We start from the raw sequence: 15,291 nt of genomic DNA on the forward strand, positions 1-15,291 counted from the left end.
ACCCTCCTCCTTCCCTAAACCCAACCAAGTGTTTTTTAAGGGCACAGATTGACCCGCGCACCCACTTCTCTAAACCCACCCGACAGTGTTTTCAAAAGCATTTCAAAAAAATTAAAAGCCCCCGTGACAGGCTCATTTTTTCCATGTTTTCAGATGTTACCACATTCTCATCTTGCTATTTACTTGTTTATTTTATTTTTAGGCTTTTGTTTTTGTCTCGCTTTCTGGAACTGTTCTTCGCTGGACTTAAACCCTGTCATCGCAGTCAACTCTGCCCCACAAAATAAGTCAGTCGACGTACACGGCAAACTACTGGATAAACTGGTAACAGAGGAAGCGGCTAAGCACGAAAAGGAACAGCATCATTTTAAGGTAAGTGGTTGTAAACAATTGATTTTGGGCTAAATTTAAACTAATTAACTTGAACATTACTAAAAAACTAGTTCTACAGTATGGGTCATTTACTGTTTATATATGGTTTAAGTGGGACCACAGCAATACAATCATCACAACAGATTAATTGAGGTACTTTACTATATTATGTTTCAAAAACATTATAATATTCACTATAAAATACTACAATATTTTTAATGTGTAATAAAGTTTTTTGCCAATGAACAAAGAAGACATTTGATTTATGCTGACGTTCAGTAGAGTTCATGAGCTTTGTAAATGAATACAGGAGGAGGTTTTCCAACATAGGCTCATTCTGAAAAGGTAGCCTTATATATATTTTTGGAAAACGTGAATTATGTACAGGTACATATGGCTGCGTTTCGTCTTTAAAACGAACTCTATGGGGCGGTATGACTCTTTTCCTTTTTGCGCTTAACAGCTTAACGCTTACCTCTTTGTGGATGGCTTTTCCGCTGTTACCAGCTTGTACAGTGGCTTGCCCAACGCAATCTCATGGTAATTCGTAACTTTTTGCTTTAGTGACTAATTCGTATGAAAATTTAGTAAATAAAATAAAAAATTTAGTATGTAAATAAAATTTAGTATGATTTGCTCATCACCCAATGACGATTGGGGTTTGGTGCCATGCCTCCTTTTTATAATCATACATTTTCATACAACTGAACTATACGAATACGAATTAGCCACTAAACTGACCAAATGTAAACTACTTACGTTTCCTTAAGATCAGGCTGGCTTGCTGCATCTATCTATCTATCTATCTGTCTATCTGTCTGTCTGTCTGTCCGTCCGTCTGCCCGTCCACCCACCCGCTACCCACCCACTCACCCATTCATCTATCTAACCATTTATCTTACTATCTATCTATCCATCCATTATTTTCAGTGTGAAACTACTTTATTTATTTCCTGTGGACTTGAACTCCATCATCGCAGTCAACTCAGCTCCATGTCACAACATATGCGACGAGGCACTGGGCAAACTGGCAACTGCGGAAAAGCCGTCCACGGAGGTAAGCGGTCAGCATAAAAAGGATCAACATCATACTGCCCCACAGCATTCACTTTAAAGACGACATGCAGCCATACGTACTTCAGGCTACATAATTTGTGATCTCCAGAAATGTATATAGGGCTACGTTTTCTGAATGGGCCATGCTGAATAAACAATATATAGCATTCTATTCCAAAGTCTGTTGAAATTCTTAATTCTGATTGGCTGGAGGGAGTGCATTATTTTAGTTGAAACGCACATGTAGTTCCAGTCAGTTTTGATCATGGTTCGAAATATGCTTATCCCAAACATTTGCAACTTGCATATGCTGCACAGGATGAGGACTGTTAACAGCAGACAGGAAATCCGCAAAATTAGAAAAATACTCATTAATTATGCCACAAAATCAAACTTTAAGAGCTTTTTAAGTAAGAACATAGTTATTTTAAAGTAATATCAGCACTTTATTTATGAGGGTAGCTCATCTTTAAAAATTTAGGCTCTGAGCTCCAGGTGGTCAGCAACAGCTCCGCCAACTGCTCCTCCCTGAGCGAAGCTTTTCATAGCCCAGACCATCTCAGGACCTGCTGCTGGATCTCATCTCATGCATCTCTGTTGTTTAAAATTATTAATAATTATTCGTTGGTGTAAACTGGCAAGGTAGATAAAATTCAACAACGACGAGAGAAAATAAAAATCGCATTAATTTGATTCCAACATCCAGCATTCATTTTAAAACTGACCAATTGACATTATCAGCATTATAGGCAGTCATTTCTTCTTATTTCTGCTGAGGAAAAGACGAGATTGTGGCCCGAACGCTCCCTGAAGGTACATTCCTCCAGATAAATAATTAGCTGGTATTTCTTTGTCAGTGTTGCTCATGCGGGACTAAACTCATTTCATGGCATGGAAAGAAATCTCACTCTCAAATGCCACGGACGCAGCACGAATGAACTTTCAGCATTTCAGAACTCTAAACTATAATTACAAATAAATCTGGAACAAATACCGTCCCTCCTCTACACCCCTGAACCACCAGCACTAATATTCCTCAGTCTAAAGAGAAACCATGATCATTTTGCACTTCTAATACATCAGGTCAAGAGAGTGGTGCTGTACGATTAGTGCGTTAAAGATTGAAAAAGAGCTCTGGAAATGTTTAAAGAATTAGCTTTTCTGAAATTTCATCAGATGCAATCACATGAAGGGTTTATCTATGGAACAATAAAATTTGCAGAAATGGATCATTGACAGATGTATATCTTTTGCTCACCCTTTATACCTGTTTGACTTTATTTCTTCTGTTGAACACAAAAGAAGATATTCTGAAAAATGCTGGAAATCTGTAAGCATCGACGTCCGTAGTATTTTTTTTTCCTAGTAAAAAAGTCAATGGTTAAAAGTTTCCAACATTTTTCAAAAGATCTACTTTAGTGTAGAAGAAAAAAAACTCATAAAGGTTTGACACCAATTCATGGTAGTATTTCTAAAAACAACCCGGGCTCATTGTGGAAACGTGGTCCCGCGGACGTTTCTGGAGACCGCGGAATACATCCCGGCGGGTACGTACGGCTGCAGTTTTTGTTTTTGCGAATCCGCGAGAGGCCGCTGTTGTGGGCTTTTTTTCGCATCTCAGACGCCTCTCGCGAGTGCGGTTCGCGTCTGCGATGTTCTCGCGTGAACCCACCAGAGGTCGCTGTCCGACTGACTGGATGATTGACTGCGCGACCGGCCAATCGGCTGACCCGCCCTCCTCTTTCTCTGAACCCAACCAATTTTACCAATTGACCCGCCCGCCCGCTCACTTTCCTAAACCCGAGCAATAGTTTACAAAAAGCCGTCCAAAAAAAGAAAAGCCCTGATTTTTTTTTCCTACCGCGTTTTCGCATTTCACCACGTTCTCACCCTGTTACGAAACTCGTTGACTTAAATTTTGGGATTCTGTTTTTGTCTTACCTGATTGCTGGAACCGCTCTTCCCGGGACTCGAAACTGATCGCCGTGGTCAACTCCTCTCTGCATCTCGGGCCTGCCGACGTACACGATGAGCTGAGTGGACAAACGGGTTGCAGCGGGGAAGCCCTCCACAAGGAGGTAAGCGGTCGGCCGGCTGGCTGGCAAGCACAATAGGGAACAGCGTTACAGCAGCGTTCGCTTGAAAAATATAAACGCGGCCGTACGTTCCTGCCGGGACGTATTCCGCTGTCTCCAGAAACGTCTGCAGGACTACGTTTTCAGAATGAGCTTGGGTTGTTTAAAAAGGTTTGTCAAAGTGTAACTATTCATTTAAATACTGAGTAACATTAATTACTGTACCTACTATATGGTTAGGGTTAGAATGTGGGTTTGGTTTAGTTTCAATTATGCATAATGACCTGTAATTACTATAGTAAAAAACCTGCATGTCACTACAATATTGGGTCATTTATTTATATTACGTGACCATAGCAATACAAATATTACAACAGATTAATTAGGGTACGTTATTATTTATTGATTCAAAAACACTATAGTATTTACGATAAATTACTGTAGCAATTTTAAATGTGGGTTGTTATTAAGTGTATTAATTATTACAATTAATAAACTATTAATTTTACTACTGAGTATCATTAATTACTAATACTTGCTATAGCCTATGGTTAGGATTAGAATGTGGGTTTGGTTTATTTGCATGTAATTATGCATAATTAACTGTAATTACTATAGTAAAAAACAAACCTGCATGTCACCATAGTCGATAGTTTAAAAATCACAATATTGGGTCATTTATTTATATTACTATAGTTGTAGTGAGACCACTGCAATACAATTACCACAACAGATTAATTAGGGTACTTTACTATATTGTGATTCAAAGACACTACAATATTCACTAAAAATACTGTAGTATTTAAATATGTGTGGTTGTTAAAGTGTAACTAATTATTTAACTACTGAGTAACATTCATTACTGTACCTACTATATGGTTAGGGTTAGAATGTGGGTTTGGTTTAGTCGCAATTATGCTTATTAATGACCTGTAATTACTGTAGTAAAAAACCTGCATGTCACTATAACTTAAAAGCTACAATATTGGGTCATTTATTTGTACTACTATAGTTATTGTGTGACCATATAACAGTAGAATTGCCACAACTGATTAAATAAGGTACTATAGTATTTACTATAAATGCATTCATTCATTCATTTTTTTTGTCGGCTCAGTCCCTTCATTAATCCGGGGTCGCCACAGCGGAATGAACCGCTAACTTATTCAGCATGTTTTTACGCAGCGGATGCTCTTCCAGCCGCAACCCATCTCAGGGAAAATTTATTATAAATTACTGTACTATTTTTTAATGTGGGTTGTTAAAGTGTAGCTATTCATTTAACTATTACAATATGTAACATTATTTACACACACACACTTGCTATATGGTTAGGATTAGAATGTGGGTTTGGTTTATTTGCATGTAATTATGCATAATTAACTGTAATTACTATAGTAAAAAAACAAACCTGCATGTCACCATAGTCGATAGTTTAAAAATCACAATATTGGGTCATTTATTTATATTACTATAGTTGTAGTGAGACCACAGCAATACAATTACCACAACAGATTAATTAGGGTACTTTACTATATTGTGATTCAAAAACACTACAATATTCACTAAAAATACTGTAGTATTTAAATATGTGTGGTTGTTAAAGTGTAACTAATTATTTAACTACTGAGTAACATTCATTACTGTACCTACTATATGGTTAGGGTTAGAATGTGGGTTTGGTTTAGTCGCAATTATGCATAATTACCTGTAATTACTATAGTAAAAAACCTGCATGTCACTATAACTTAAAAGCTACAATATTGGGTCATTTATTTGTACTACTATAGTTATTGTGTGACCATATAACAGTAGAATTGCCACAACTGATTAAATAAGGTACTTTACTATGCTATATGGGGGTTGCCACAGTGGAATGAACCGCTAACTTATCCAGCAAGTTTTTACGCAGCGGATGCTCTTCCAGCCGCAACCCATCTCTGGGAAAATTGACCATAAATTACTGTAATATTTTTTAATGTGGGTTGTTAAAGTGTAGCTATTCATTTAACTATTATGTAACATTATTTACACACACACATTTGCTATATGGTTAGGATTAGAATGTGGGTTTGGTTTATTTGCATGTAATTATGCATAATTAACTGTAATTACTATAGTAAAAAAACAAACCTGCATGTCACCATAGTCGATAGTTTAAAAATCACAATATTGGGTCATTTATTTATATTACTATAGTTGTAGTGAGACCACAGCAATACAATTACCACAACAGATTAATTAGGGTACTTTACTATATTGTGATTCAAAAACACTACAATATTCACTAAAAATACTGTAGTATTTAAATATGTGTGGTTGTTAAAGTGTAACTAATTATTTAACTACTGAGTAACATTCATTACTGTACCTACTATATGGTTAGGGTTAGAATGTGGGTTTGGTTTAGTCGCAATTATGCATAATGACCTGTAATTACTATAGTAAAAAACCTGCATGTCACTATAACTTAAAAGCTACAATATTGGGTCATTTATTTGTACTACTATAGTTATTGTGTGACCATATAACAGTAGAATTGCCACAACTGATTAAATAAGGTACTTTACTATGCTATATGGGGGTTGCCACAGTGGAATGAACCGCTAACTTATCCAGCAAGTTTTTACGCAGCGGATGCTCTTCCAGCCGCAACCCATCTCTGGGAAAATTGACCATAAATTACTGTAATATTTTTTAATGTGGGTTGTTAAAGTGTAGCTATTCATTTAACTATTATGTAACATTATTTACACACACACATTTGCTATATGGTTAGGATTAGAATGTGGGTTTGGTTTATTTGCATGTAATTATGCATAATTGACGGTAATTACTATAGTAAAAACAAACAAACCTGCATGTCACCATAGTCGATAGTTTAAAAATCACAATATTGGGTCATTTATTTATATTACTATAGTTGTTGTGAGACCACTGCAATACAATTACCACAACAGATTAATTAGGGTACTTTACTATATTATGATTCAAAAACACTATGGTATTTACTATAAATTACAGTAGCAGTTTTTAATGTGGGTTGTTATTAAGTTTAACTATTAATTTAACTACTGAGTAACATTAATATTTATATCCTATGGTTAGGGTTAAAATATGGGTTTGGTTTAATCGCATGTTATTATGCATAATTAACTGTAATTATTATAGTAAAAAACAAACAAACAAACAAACAAAAAAAAAAAACCCTGCATGATACACGGTGGTTTAAAAACTACAATATTGGGTCATTTATTTATATTATAGTAGTTGTGAGACCACAGCAAAACAATTACCACAACAGATTAATTAGGGTACTTTACTATAGTATGATTCAAAAACACTATAGTATTTACTATAAATTACTGTAGTTTTTTTAATGTTGGTTGTTATTACAGTGTAACTATTCATTTAACTAACGAGTAACATTAATTACACTTGTTAAATGGTTAGGATTAGAAGGTGGGTTTGGTTTAGTCGCATGTAATTATGCATAGTTAACTTATTACTATAGTAAAAAAACCTGCATTTCACTGCAGTTTAAAAGCTACAATATTGGGTTGTTTCTTTATATTTCTATAGTTGTTGTGTGACAATAGCAACACAATTACCACTACAGATTAATTAGGGTAATTTATTATACATTGATTCAAAAATAATATAGTATTTACTATAAATTACTGTAGTATTTTAATGTGGGCTGTTAAAGTGTGACTATAAATTTAACTACTGAGTGCCATTAAGTACTTACACATACTTGTTAAATGGTTAGGGTTAGGATGTGGGTTTGGTTTAGTCACATGTAATTATGCATAATTAACTGTAATTACTATAGTTAAAAATCAGAGTCTAAAGGTCATTTAATTACATTACAATAGTTGTTGTGTGACCATAGCAACACAATTACAATTAACAGATTCATTAGAGTACTTTACTATATTATCATTCAAAAACACTATACATGTAGTGTTTACTATACTATTACTGTAGTACTTTTTTAATGTGGTTTGTTAAACTGTACCTGCAGAAAAATCCAGCTTAAACCAGCCTAGGCTGGTTGGCTGGTTTTAGCTGGTTGACCAGGCTGGTTTTAGAGGGGTTTTGGCTATTTCCAGGCTGGTTTCCAGCCATTTTCAGCCTGGTCTTAGCTGGTCGGGCTGGAAAATGACCAGCTAAATCCAGCTAAAACCAGCTTGACCAGCCTGGTTTAAGCTGGACATAGCTGGTTTTGGCTGGGCTCCCAGCTTGGCTAGTAGTAGTTGCTTTTACTACTGAGTACATTACTAACACATACTAGCTATATGGTTAGAATGTTGGTTCAGTTTAGTTGCATGTAATTATGCATAATTTACTGTAATTACTCCAGTAAAAAAAAATCCCTGCATGTCACTATAGTTTAAAAACTGCAAGCTTACTGACAATCCATTCCCAGCTTTGAGCTTACCGGAGTTTCCTGCAGCAGGCTTTTGATTGCATCACAACTCGTGGAGCATTAGAAATTAGGCTAACGTGGAGCACAGAATAAGCAATCAAATGACACCACAGTTGTGCTCTGCCTGCCACAGGCGTGACACTTCTGAGATCCAGCTGTGAAACTCCTGCGGTTTGTACTGACTTTAAAAACACACCTGCAAAGAAGCGCTGTACTGCCGCCGGCTGCCTATAGATGTCGCTGTGGCGCCGCCGCTGTTGCTGCTGCTGGATGGAATATAAAGCCGTTGTCAGTCAGGCCGGATCCGCACAGATATCGCACAGCACACTTGAACGCCTCATTTCATTCCAATCCTGCTCGGGTTCTGGAGCCCTGCTCATCATCTTATCTCCAACTGGGTGAAAGTTTACTTTTGACGCTCTCTGGACATCCCGAACAAAGTGAGTCACGTGGCATCTTCAGCTATAACGTTATTCGATTTCAATTTAAAAATGCTGAAAAACTCAAAATGACCTCTAGACGGAAAAGATATCCTCCCCCTTTTGCTGGAAATCAAAATTGAATCATCCCACATGAAAAAAGCTATAATTTATAGTAAACACTCTATTGGTTTTTGAACCATAACATAGTAAAGCACTTGAATGAATGGTTGTTGCTAAAAGGGATACACCTGTGGACGGAAGTTAACTAGATTTGTTTATATTATTTATTAAATTACCCATTAATTGTATTTTATTACCGTGGTAAAGTGTAGACGGAATACAGCTGGGGATACTCAAATCAATATAGCATAATTTTTGTGACACGCAACAATAATTATTATTTTTACACTGCTGTAAGGGTTGGGTTTAGGGTTTGGATAGGGGTAGATGTTAATTGAACACAAATTTTATAGGTAATTTCATAAAAAAATAAGAATAATACTCAGTCTATTTACTGTTTTTACATTACTGTGACGGGTTAAGGGTTGGAGTTAAGGGAAGATGGTAATAGGTGGTTTCTAGAAGAGATACACCCGTGGACGGAAGTTAACTGACGTTAGATTTAAAATTTTTTTTTTTTTTTTTACACTAACGTACATTGAGGGTTAGGTTTAGGGTTTGGGTAGGGGTAGACTTTAATTAAATACAACTTTATGGGTCATTTAATACAAATTATGAACAATACTCAGAATAAATATTATTTTTACACTGCTGTGAGGGTTGGGTTTAGGGTTTGGGTAGGGGTAGACTTTAATTAAATACTATTTTATGGGTAGTTTAATAAAAATCTGAATAATACTAGATATATTTACTCAGTATATTTACTGTTTTTACATTACTGTGATGGTTGGGTTTAGGGTTGGAGTTGGGAAAGACGGTAATAGGTTGTCGTCCACACTTGTGGACGGAAGGTGTTTACCTTACCGTCTACCCCAACTCTAACTCTAAACCTGCCATGTTGTACATAAACATTATGCTGTATTGATGTATCCTGAGACAATCTGCAAATATTAATTATTTTTCATAATTATAGGGTATATTTTACAACCATAAACAGCAGTTTACTGTTGTAAAATTGTCCAATGTTAGATTCTGTAGTGGTAACACTTTACAATATGGGACATGTAATTAGTTAAAGTATTTAGGTTACTAACACGATCAAACGATGCCTGCATTTGTAAATCATATTTCAACATTTACTACTATTAAAACCCAACGCTGTGCTTGCTAACATTAGTTAATGCACTGAGAGCTAACAATGAACAACTGTATTCATTAATTAACGTTAACAAAGATGAGTGAATACTGTAATTAATGTATTAGCTCTTGTTTTGTGTTCATGTTAGCAAATACTTTAAAACTACACTAAAGTTAATACTATAGTATGCCGTAGCATTCATTAACAAAGAGTTGTAAATATTATATTTAATTAATCTGGATTGTTTCAAAGCAGCTTAACATAGAGGATAACAGTAAATTGAAACTGTGCCAGTCCAGTTTTCAATATTATAACATTATGTTTATGCAAGTATATGGTTAAAAACAATTTTGTTTTTATTACAAATGACTATAGTATTTTTCATGTGCGATACGTCTCGGATGGCACAATTTGCTCCTAAAGGATTTGAGAAACCTTATTGTTTGTGCATATACGCCCAAATCCTTACATTTTACAAATGCTGCTGTTGTCGCAATCACGGTAAATGTCATCACTGCACTTCAGCCACCGAAAATGTCATGTTAGAGAGCTAAAGTGACACTTCAGGGGGAAAAAAAGGAGAAATCATCATCTGAAGGTCACATTTATCATTATGGAGAGTCCCCACTATAATATTCGGCTAGTTTCAGTTCATCTCGCATGCTGCACGTTGAAGCATAGAATGTAGTGGTAAAAAGTGCATTATTGTTAGCACTTCTAAACCGCCGATGTGCAGTTTGCTTGCTAACAGCTGAAGTTTATGTATGGATGAATAGGCCTGTCATGATATCTATTTTTTGTTGTATGATATATTGCACCAAATTATATTGAGATTCTCCCTCCCTCTCTCTCTCTCTCTCTCTCTCTCTCTCTCTCTCTCTCTCTCTCTCTCTCTCTCTCTCTATATATATATATATATATATATATATATATATATATATATATATATAGTCATTTTAAGCTATTTATTATATAATGCCAGAATGACAATATAATAGCATTATAATGCAAGTACACCTTCCAAAGAACACAATGTCAGTATTAACAGCCCCCTTAAGTAATATTTTTTTTTCGATTGTCTACAGAAAAACCACTTATGTCACTTTAAGCTGAATACTAGTGTCATATCTGGTATTTTGTTTAGAAATGTGTAAAAAAAAAAAAAAAAGAAATATATATATATATATATATATATATATATATATATATATATATATATATATATATATATATATATATTTATTTATTTATTTATTTTTTTTCCCATAAAACAGAAAATAGGGAAAAAAATATATACAGGGAGGATAATAATTTAGGCGTGCTTATAATTTTGACTTCAACTGCATATGCTAATAAATGTCAGTATTTTGGTTGTTTGTTTGTTTGATTAACATGCACCGCCACTTCACTGAGACCAATTTAATGCAGAAAAAGGTGCAATATCTGAGCCAGCTAATCGTCATCTCTTATAAACTTCCATTTGAATTGTTGGTGCCAGTGGTGTTTGGCAGCTCTGAAGGCTGATAAGAAAGCAGAGACCCCTTCTCTCCCCCCGAATCTCCGCTTATCGCTCCAGCACACTCCATGTTCTCAAAGATTCTTTCAGACTGCTTATTTGAAGGAGATTCTGACATTTAATATTAATCAATAAATATTAGTTTTGTAAAAAAAAGTAAAAAAATAATCTTCTTTCCATTTAACAGAAATTGGGGAAAAAAGGTTGCTAATATTCAGCAGGGCTAATAATTCTGACTTCCACTGTATACATACAGTTATTTTCCACCCTGCAAAGGAAAGAGAAATAAATATAATAGAATAAAACTATTAAACAAACTGTGCTTTAAGCATTTTCACTGTAAGAAAAACACTTTAGCCACAAAAAGCCCTTCAGTCGAGAGCAGTGAGGGATTTTCTCACTTAATGTATAAGTGGTTCAAACTCACTCATTTTGAGTCAGGTACTGGCGGACGTGCAACAACTTCAGTCATGAGGTAAACACAAAACAAAACTTTCCATCCGAAGCTCAATCACGGGTCTTCACACTTGTAAACAATCGCTCCATCTGGCCGACTAATCACAGAGCTTGCGTCGTTGCGATGTCTAGTTACATTTTTTGAGAGGTGCGCGTCAGCAACGCCGACAGCCACAGCGAGGGCTATGCGTCCACGTGTAGGCTGCGCCGTGGCATACGCGTGTGCTTGACGTATAAATCAGCCTTTACCTGTAGTTTTCAAACAAGCCTAAAGCACTCATTTAGTTTGATCAGGTGTGTTTAGTTGGGCTTGGAACTAAACTGTGCAGAGCTGCGGCTCTCCAGTAACAGAGTTTGACACCTGTGATCTACACAAAAGCTTTTGGTTTCTGTGGACCTTTAAAATTGCTATAAATTGAACCTCAGTCATTTAAAAATTGAGTGCAGTAGGCCTCTTTAGCAGGGAATAACTAATAACTTATTAGCTATACAGTAGGTGGATTTATAGTGCACTGAAAAAAATTATTCATTGGATTTTACTTACTTTCTTCAAGGCAAGTGGTTGCAAACAATTAATATGGGGTGAATTTAAACAAACAAATTAAGTTGATTATTAAATTAAATTTGTTTGTTTAAATTCAGGGCGAGGCAGCAGTAGGTAGTGCTGTCACCTCACAGCAAGAAGGTTGCTGGGTCGCTGGTTCGAACCTCGGCTCAGTTGGCATTTCTGTGTAGAGTTTGCATGATCTCCCTGCCTTCGTGTGGGTTTTCTCCGGGTGCTCCGGTTTCCCCCACAGTCCAAAGACATGCGGTACAGGTGAATTGGGTAGGCTAAAGTGTCCGTAGTGTATGAGTGTGTGTGTGGATGTTTCCCAGAGATGGGTTGTGGCTGGAAGGGCATCTGCTGCGTAAAAACTTACTGGATAAGTTGGCGGTTCATTCCGCTGTGGCGACCCTGGATTAATTAAGGGACTAAGCCAGCAAGAAAATGAATGAATGAATGAATGAATGAATGAATGTTTAAATTCAGCCCACAAAAAAATTTGCAACCACTTACCTTAAAGAAAGTAAGTGAATCCAATGAATCATTTGTTTCAGATTATTTGAAGCTCGTCTTTTTCAAGGGTCAGTGGATTAGTGCGCACGCCGCTGAAGTCTCCCAGTGCTCTGTATGCCGTCAGCGGAGATTTCCTCACCATTCTGTCACTCCAGCGTGTGTCTTCAGACCGCATCACCCACTGTTGATGAACGTGCTGTTCGATTTAAACCTACACAAAGCCATCACTCCTCACACCGCAGGCAAAGAGACATACTGCCTACAACTTTACCCAAGACTACCGGTATTTTTAGCTTGTAGACTTTAATTTGTATTGCCCTAAAACCGTCATAAGCTGTACTCTGTGATTGAGGAATTTAACCAATATGACCTACGGGACTATATCTCATTCATTAGGACTATTCATTCATTTTCTTTTCCGCTTAGTCTCTTTTTTTAATTATAGGTCGCCATTGCGGATTGAACTGCCTACTTATCCAGCATATGTTTTATTATAAATACTTGTATATACAGTATATATTTGAAGTCAAAATTATTTGCCCTCCTGTGATTTTCTTTCTTTTTTATTTTTTAAATATTTCCTAAATGACTTATGACATTATGACATATGAATTTTTTCACAGTATTTCCTATAATATTTTTATTTCTATTTCTTATTTGGTTTTTTTCAGCTAGAATAAAAGTTTTTATCAATGTTATTAGCTCCCTTAATCAATATTTTGACATTCATTTGGGATTTGATTGTCTACAGAACAAACCATCATTATATTAACATGCCTAATTACGCTAACTTGCCTAATTTAAGCCTTTAAAAGTCACTTTAAGCTGATTAATAGTATCTTGAAAAACATCTAGTACAATATTATGTACTGTCATCATGGTAAAGATAACAGAAATCAGTTAATAAAACTTTCATGTTTAGAAATGTGTTGAAAAATCTTCATTCCTTTAAACAGAAATTGGGGGAAAATATTCAGGAGTGCTAATAATTCTGACTTCAACTGTATAATGTTAACAAAATCTTGATTATTTTTTATCCCAGCACCCTCTAAGACTCCGGAGCTGAATTATGAGGACATCAGTCATTCACATCTCAAGTTTCACTGGGACGAAATCCCCCTCCAAAAGAGAAATGGGATCATTCAGGGATATACGGTTTACTTCTGGCACAAGATGAACGATATCAAAGGTATTTGAGGATTTTAAGTAAAAGTATACAGTTTGAGTGCACAATGTTTTGTGTTTTTGAGAAATGAGTAATCAAAGGCTCTATTTTAATGGTCTAGGCTTAATGTCTGAAGTGCATGGTGCAAAAGCATTACCGTACGTTCACACCGAAAGCAGCGAGAGTGTCAAAGTAGCCGGAAGTCACTCATTTTCAATGAGAGCCGGCAGCGATTTGCAGTCTTCTCCGGCATGGGCATTGAGGAGAGTTGAAATCAAGTCAACTTTATGGTAATGAGCTATAGGGGTTTCAAAATTAATCGTTCCTTCGATGATCTGCGATGCAGACGCGGACAATTCGCTATCAGTTCAGTAATAATCATAACCGGTTATTACTGACGTCATTTACCTCATATGCACTTTGTCGCGAGGGAGGCGATCGCGAGGCGATTGCGAGTATTTACAGCGCTTTAACCACTTAAAACTCATAAACTGTGCACAATTTCACTGTGTGTGTTTGCTGGATCAGTCTTTCACTGACATATACAACAATAGCCCCTATTTCACTGAGATCGAGAGAATGAAAGTAGCCTACTCCATTTCTCTCTCGCTCTGTCTCTCTCTCTCTTTCTCACACACACACAGTGGCCCATTTGACCTGCTGGCGTGGCTTCTCTTCTCTTCTCGGCTGTTTTACAGCGTTACTTTTGCATACAGAAACGAGCGCGTGTCTGCAGAGTTTTCTCCACTGTGTCTATCATACATCAGCTGCGAGATCGCCGCTGCCGCCTGCCGCTTATCATTATCACTCATGTGTAAAGAACGCAGCGCGCAAGAGCCAATCGCAACCGTTTTTTTTTTTTTGAGGGTGTGACCAATCAAAGGGGTGTAAGAGAACTAGACAAGGATCAGAAATTGAGCTGGATATTTATATTTGTTTATATTATTTGCTAAATGCTCGTTTTGTTTAAAGTTACAGTTTATATCTCTGACTGCTTGTATTAAATGACAAAATTGTATTACAAATAGTGTATAAATATAAATATATTCATACATTTTAATACAAGAAATGCTGCTGTGAAGAAAATATAAAACTGTGTATGGAAAGCACCGTCAATGCACCGAGATGCACCGAAATATCGAATTGAACCGAATCGATGGCATGATAATCGTAACCGAACCGAACCGTGAGACTAGTGCAGGTTCACAGCTCTAATGAGCTATGACGGGGTTCGGCGGCAAGCAATGATAGGAGTTCAGAGAACACAGACCTGTGAACTTTGGTTCCGACCACAGTTGTTCCCAAGGGTTTGATGAATGCTGTCGCCGGATTTCCAATTATTTATAATGTTTTCTTACAGGAACATGCATTAAATAAGTTACTGGCGAATTACTGATGTGCATTAATGTTATATATATTTATTTAAAAAAAGCGGGAATCTCACGCGACGTGACAGTACAAAACAGTATAACGTTAGCGCCT

The 15,291-nt window shown here is 36.3% G+C and overlaps 2 protein-coding genes across 3 annotated transcripts in view; one reads left to right on the forward strand and one right to left on the reverse strand.

Annotated features, from left to right (window-relative positions):
• The window catches only part of csf3r (colony stimulating factor 3 receptor), an 83,019-nt gene extending 74,418 nt beyond the window's left edge, over nt 1–8,601 (reverse strand). Inside the window, exons 1-2 of one of the 2 annotated variants that reach the window (XM_073924433.1) lie at nt 7,948–8,161; nt 3,370–3,526 (exon numbers count right to left, since the gene is read on the reverse strand). The gene's annotated coding sequence lies outside the window, so the exon portion shown is untranslated. Of the gene's footprint in view, nt 1–3,369; nt 3,527–7,947 lie in introns of both variants that reach the window. The other variant, XM_073924432.1, reaches the window with a different exon arrangement.
• The window catches only part of LOC137487869 (uncharacterized), a 55,014-nt gene continuing 41,100 nt past the window's right edge, over nt 1,378–15,291 (forward strand). Inside the window, exons 1-3 of the mRNA XM_073926788.1 lie at nt 1,378–1,429; nt 8,091–8,375; nt 13,687–13,833. Of these exons, the coding sequence (XP_073782889.1) occupies nt 1,378–1,429; nt 8,091–8,375; nt 13,687–13,833 (484 nt within the window). The remainder of the gene's footprint in view (nt 1,430–8,090; nt 8,376–13,686; nt 13,834–15,291) is intronic.

Source organism: Danio rerio, chromosome 16, assembly GCF_049306965.1.
Source record: "Danio rerio strain Tuebingen ecotype United States chromosome 16, GRCz12tu, whole genome shotgun sequence".
In the NCBI taxonomy this organism is placed as follows: Eukaryota; Metazoa; Chordata; class Actinopteri; order Cypriniformes; family Danionidae; genus Danio; species Danio rerio.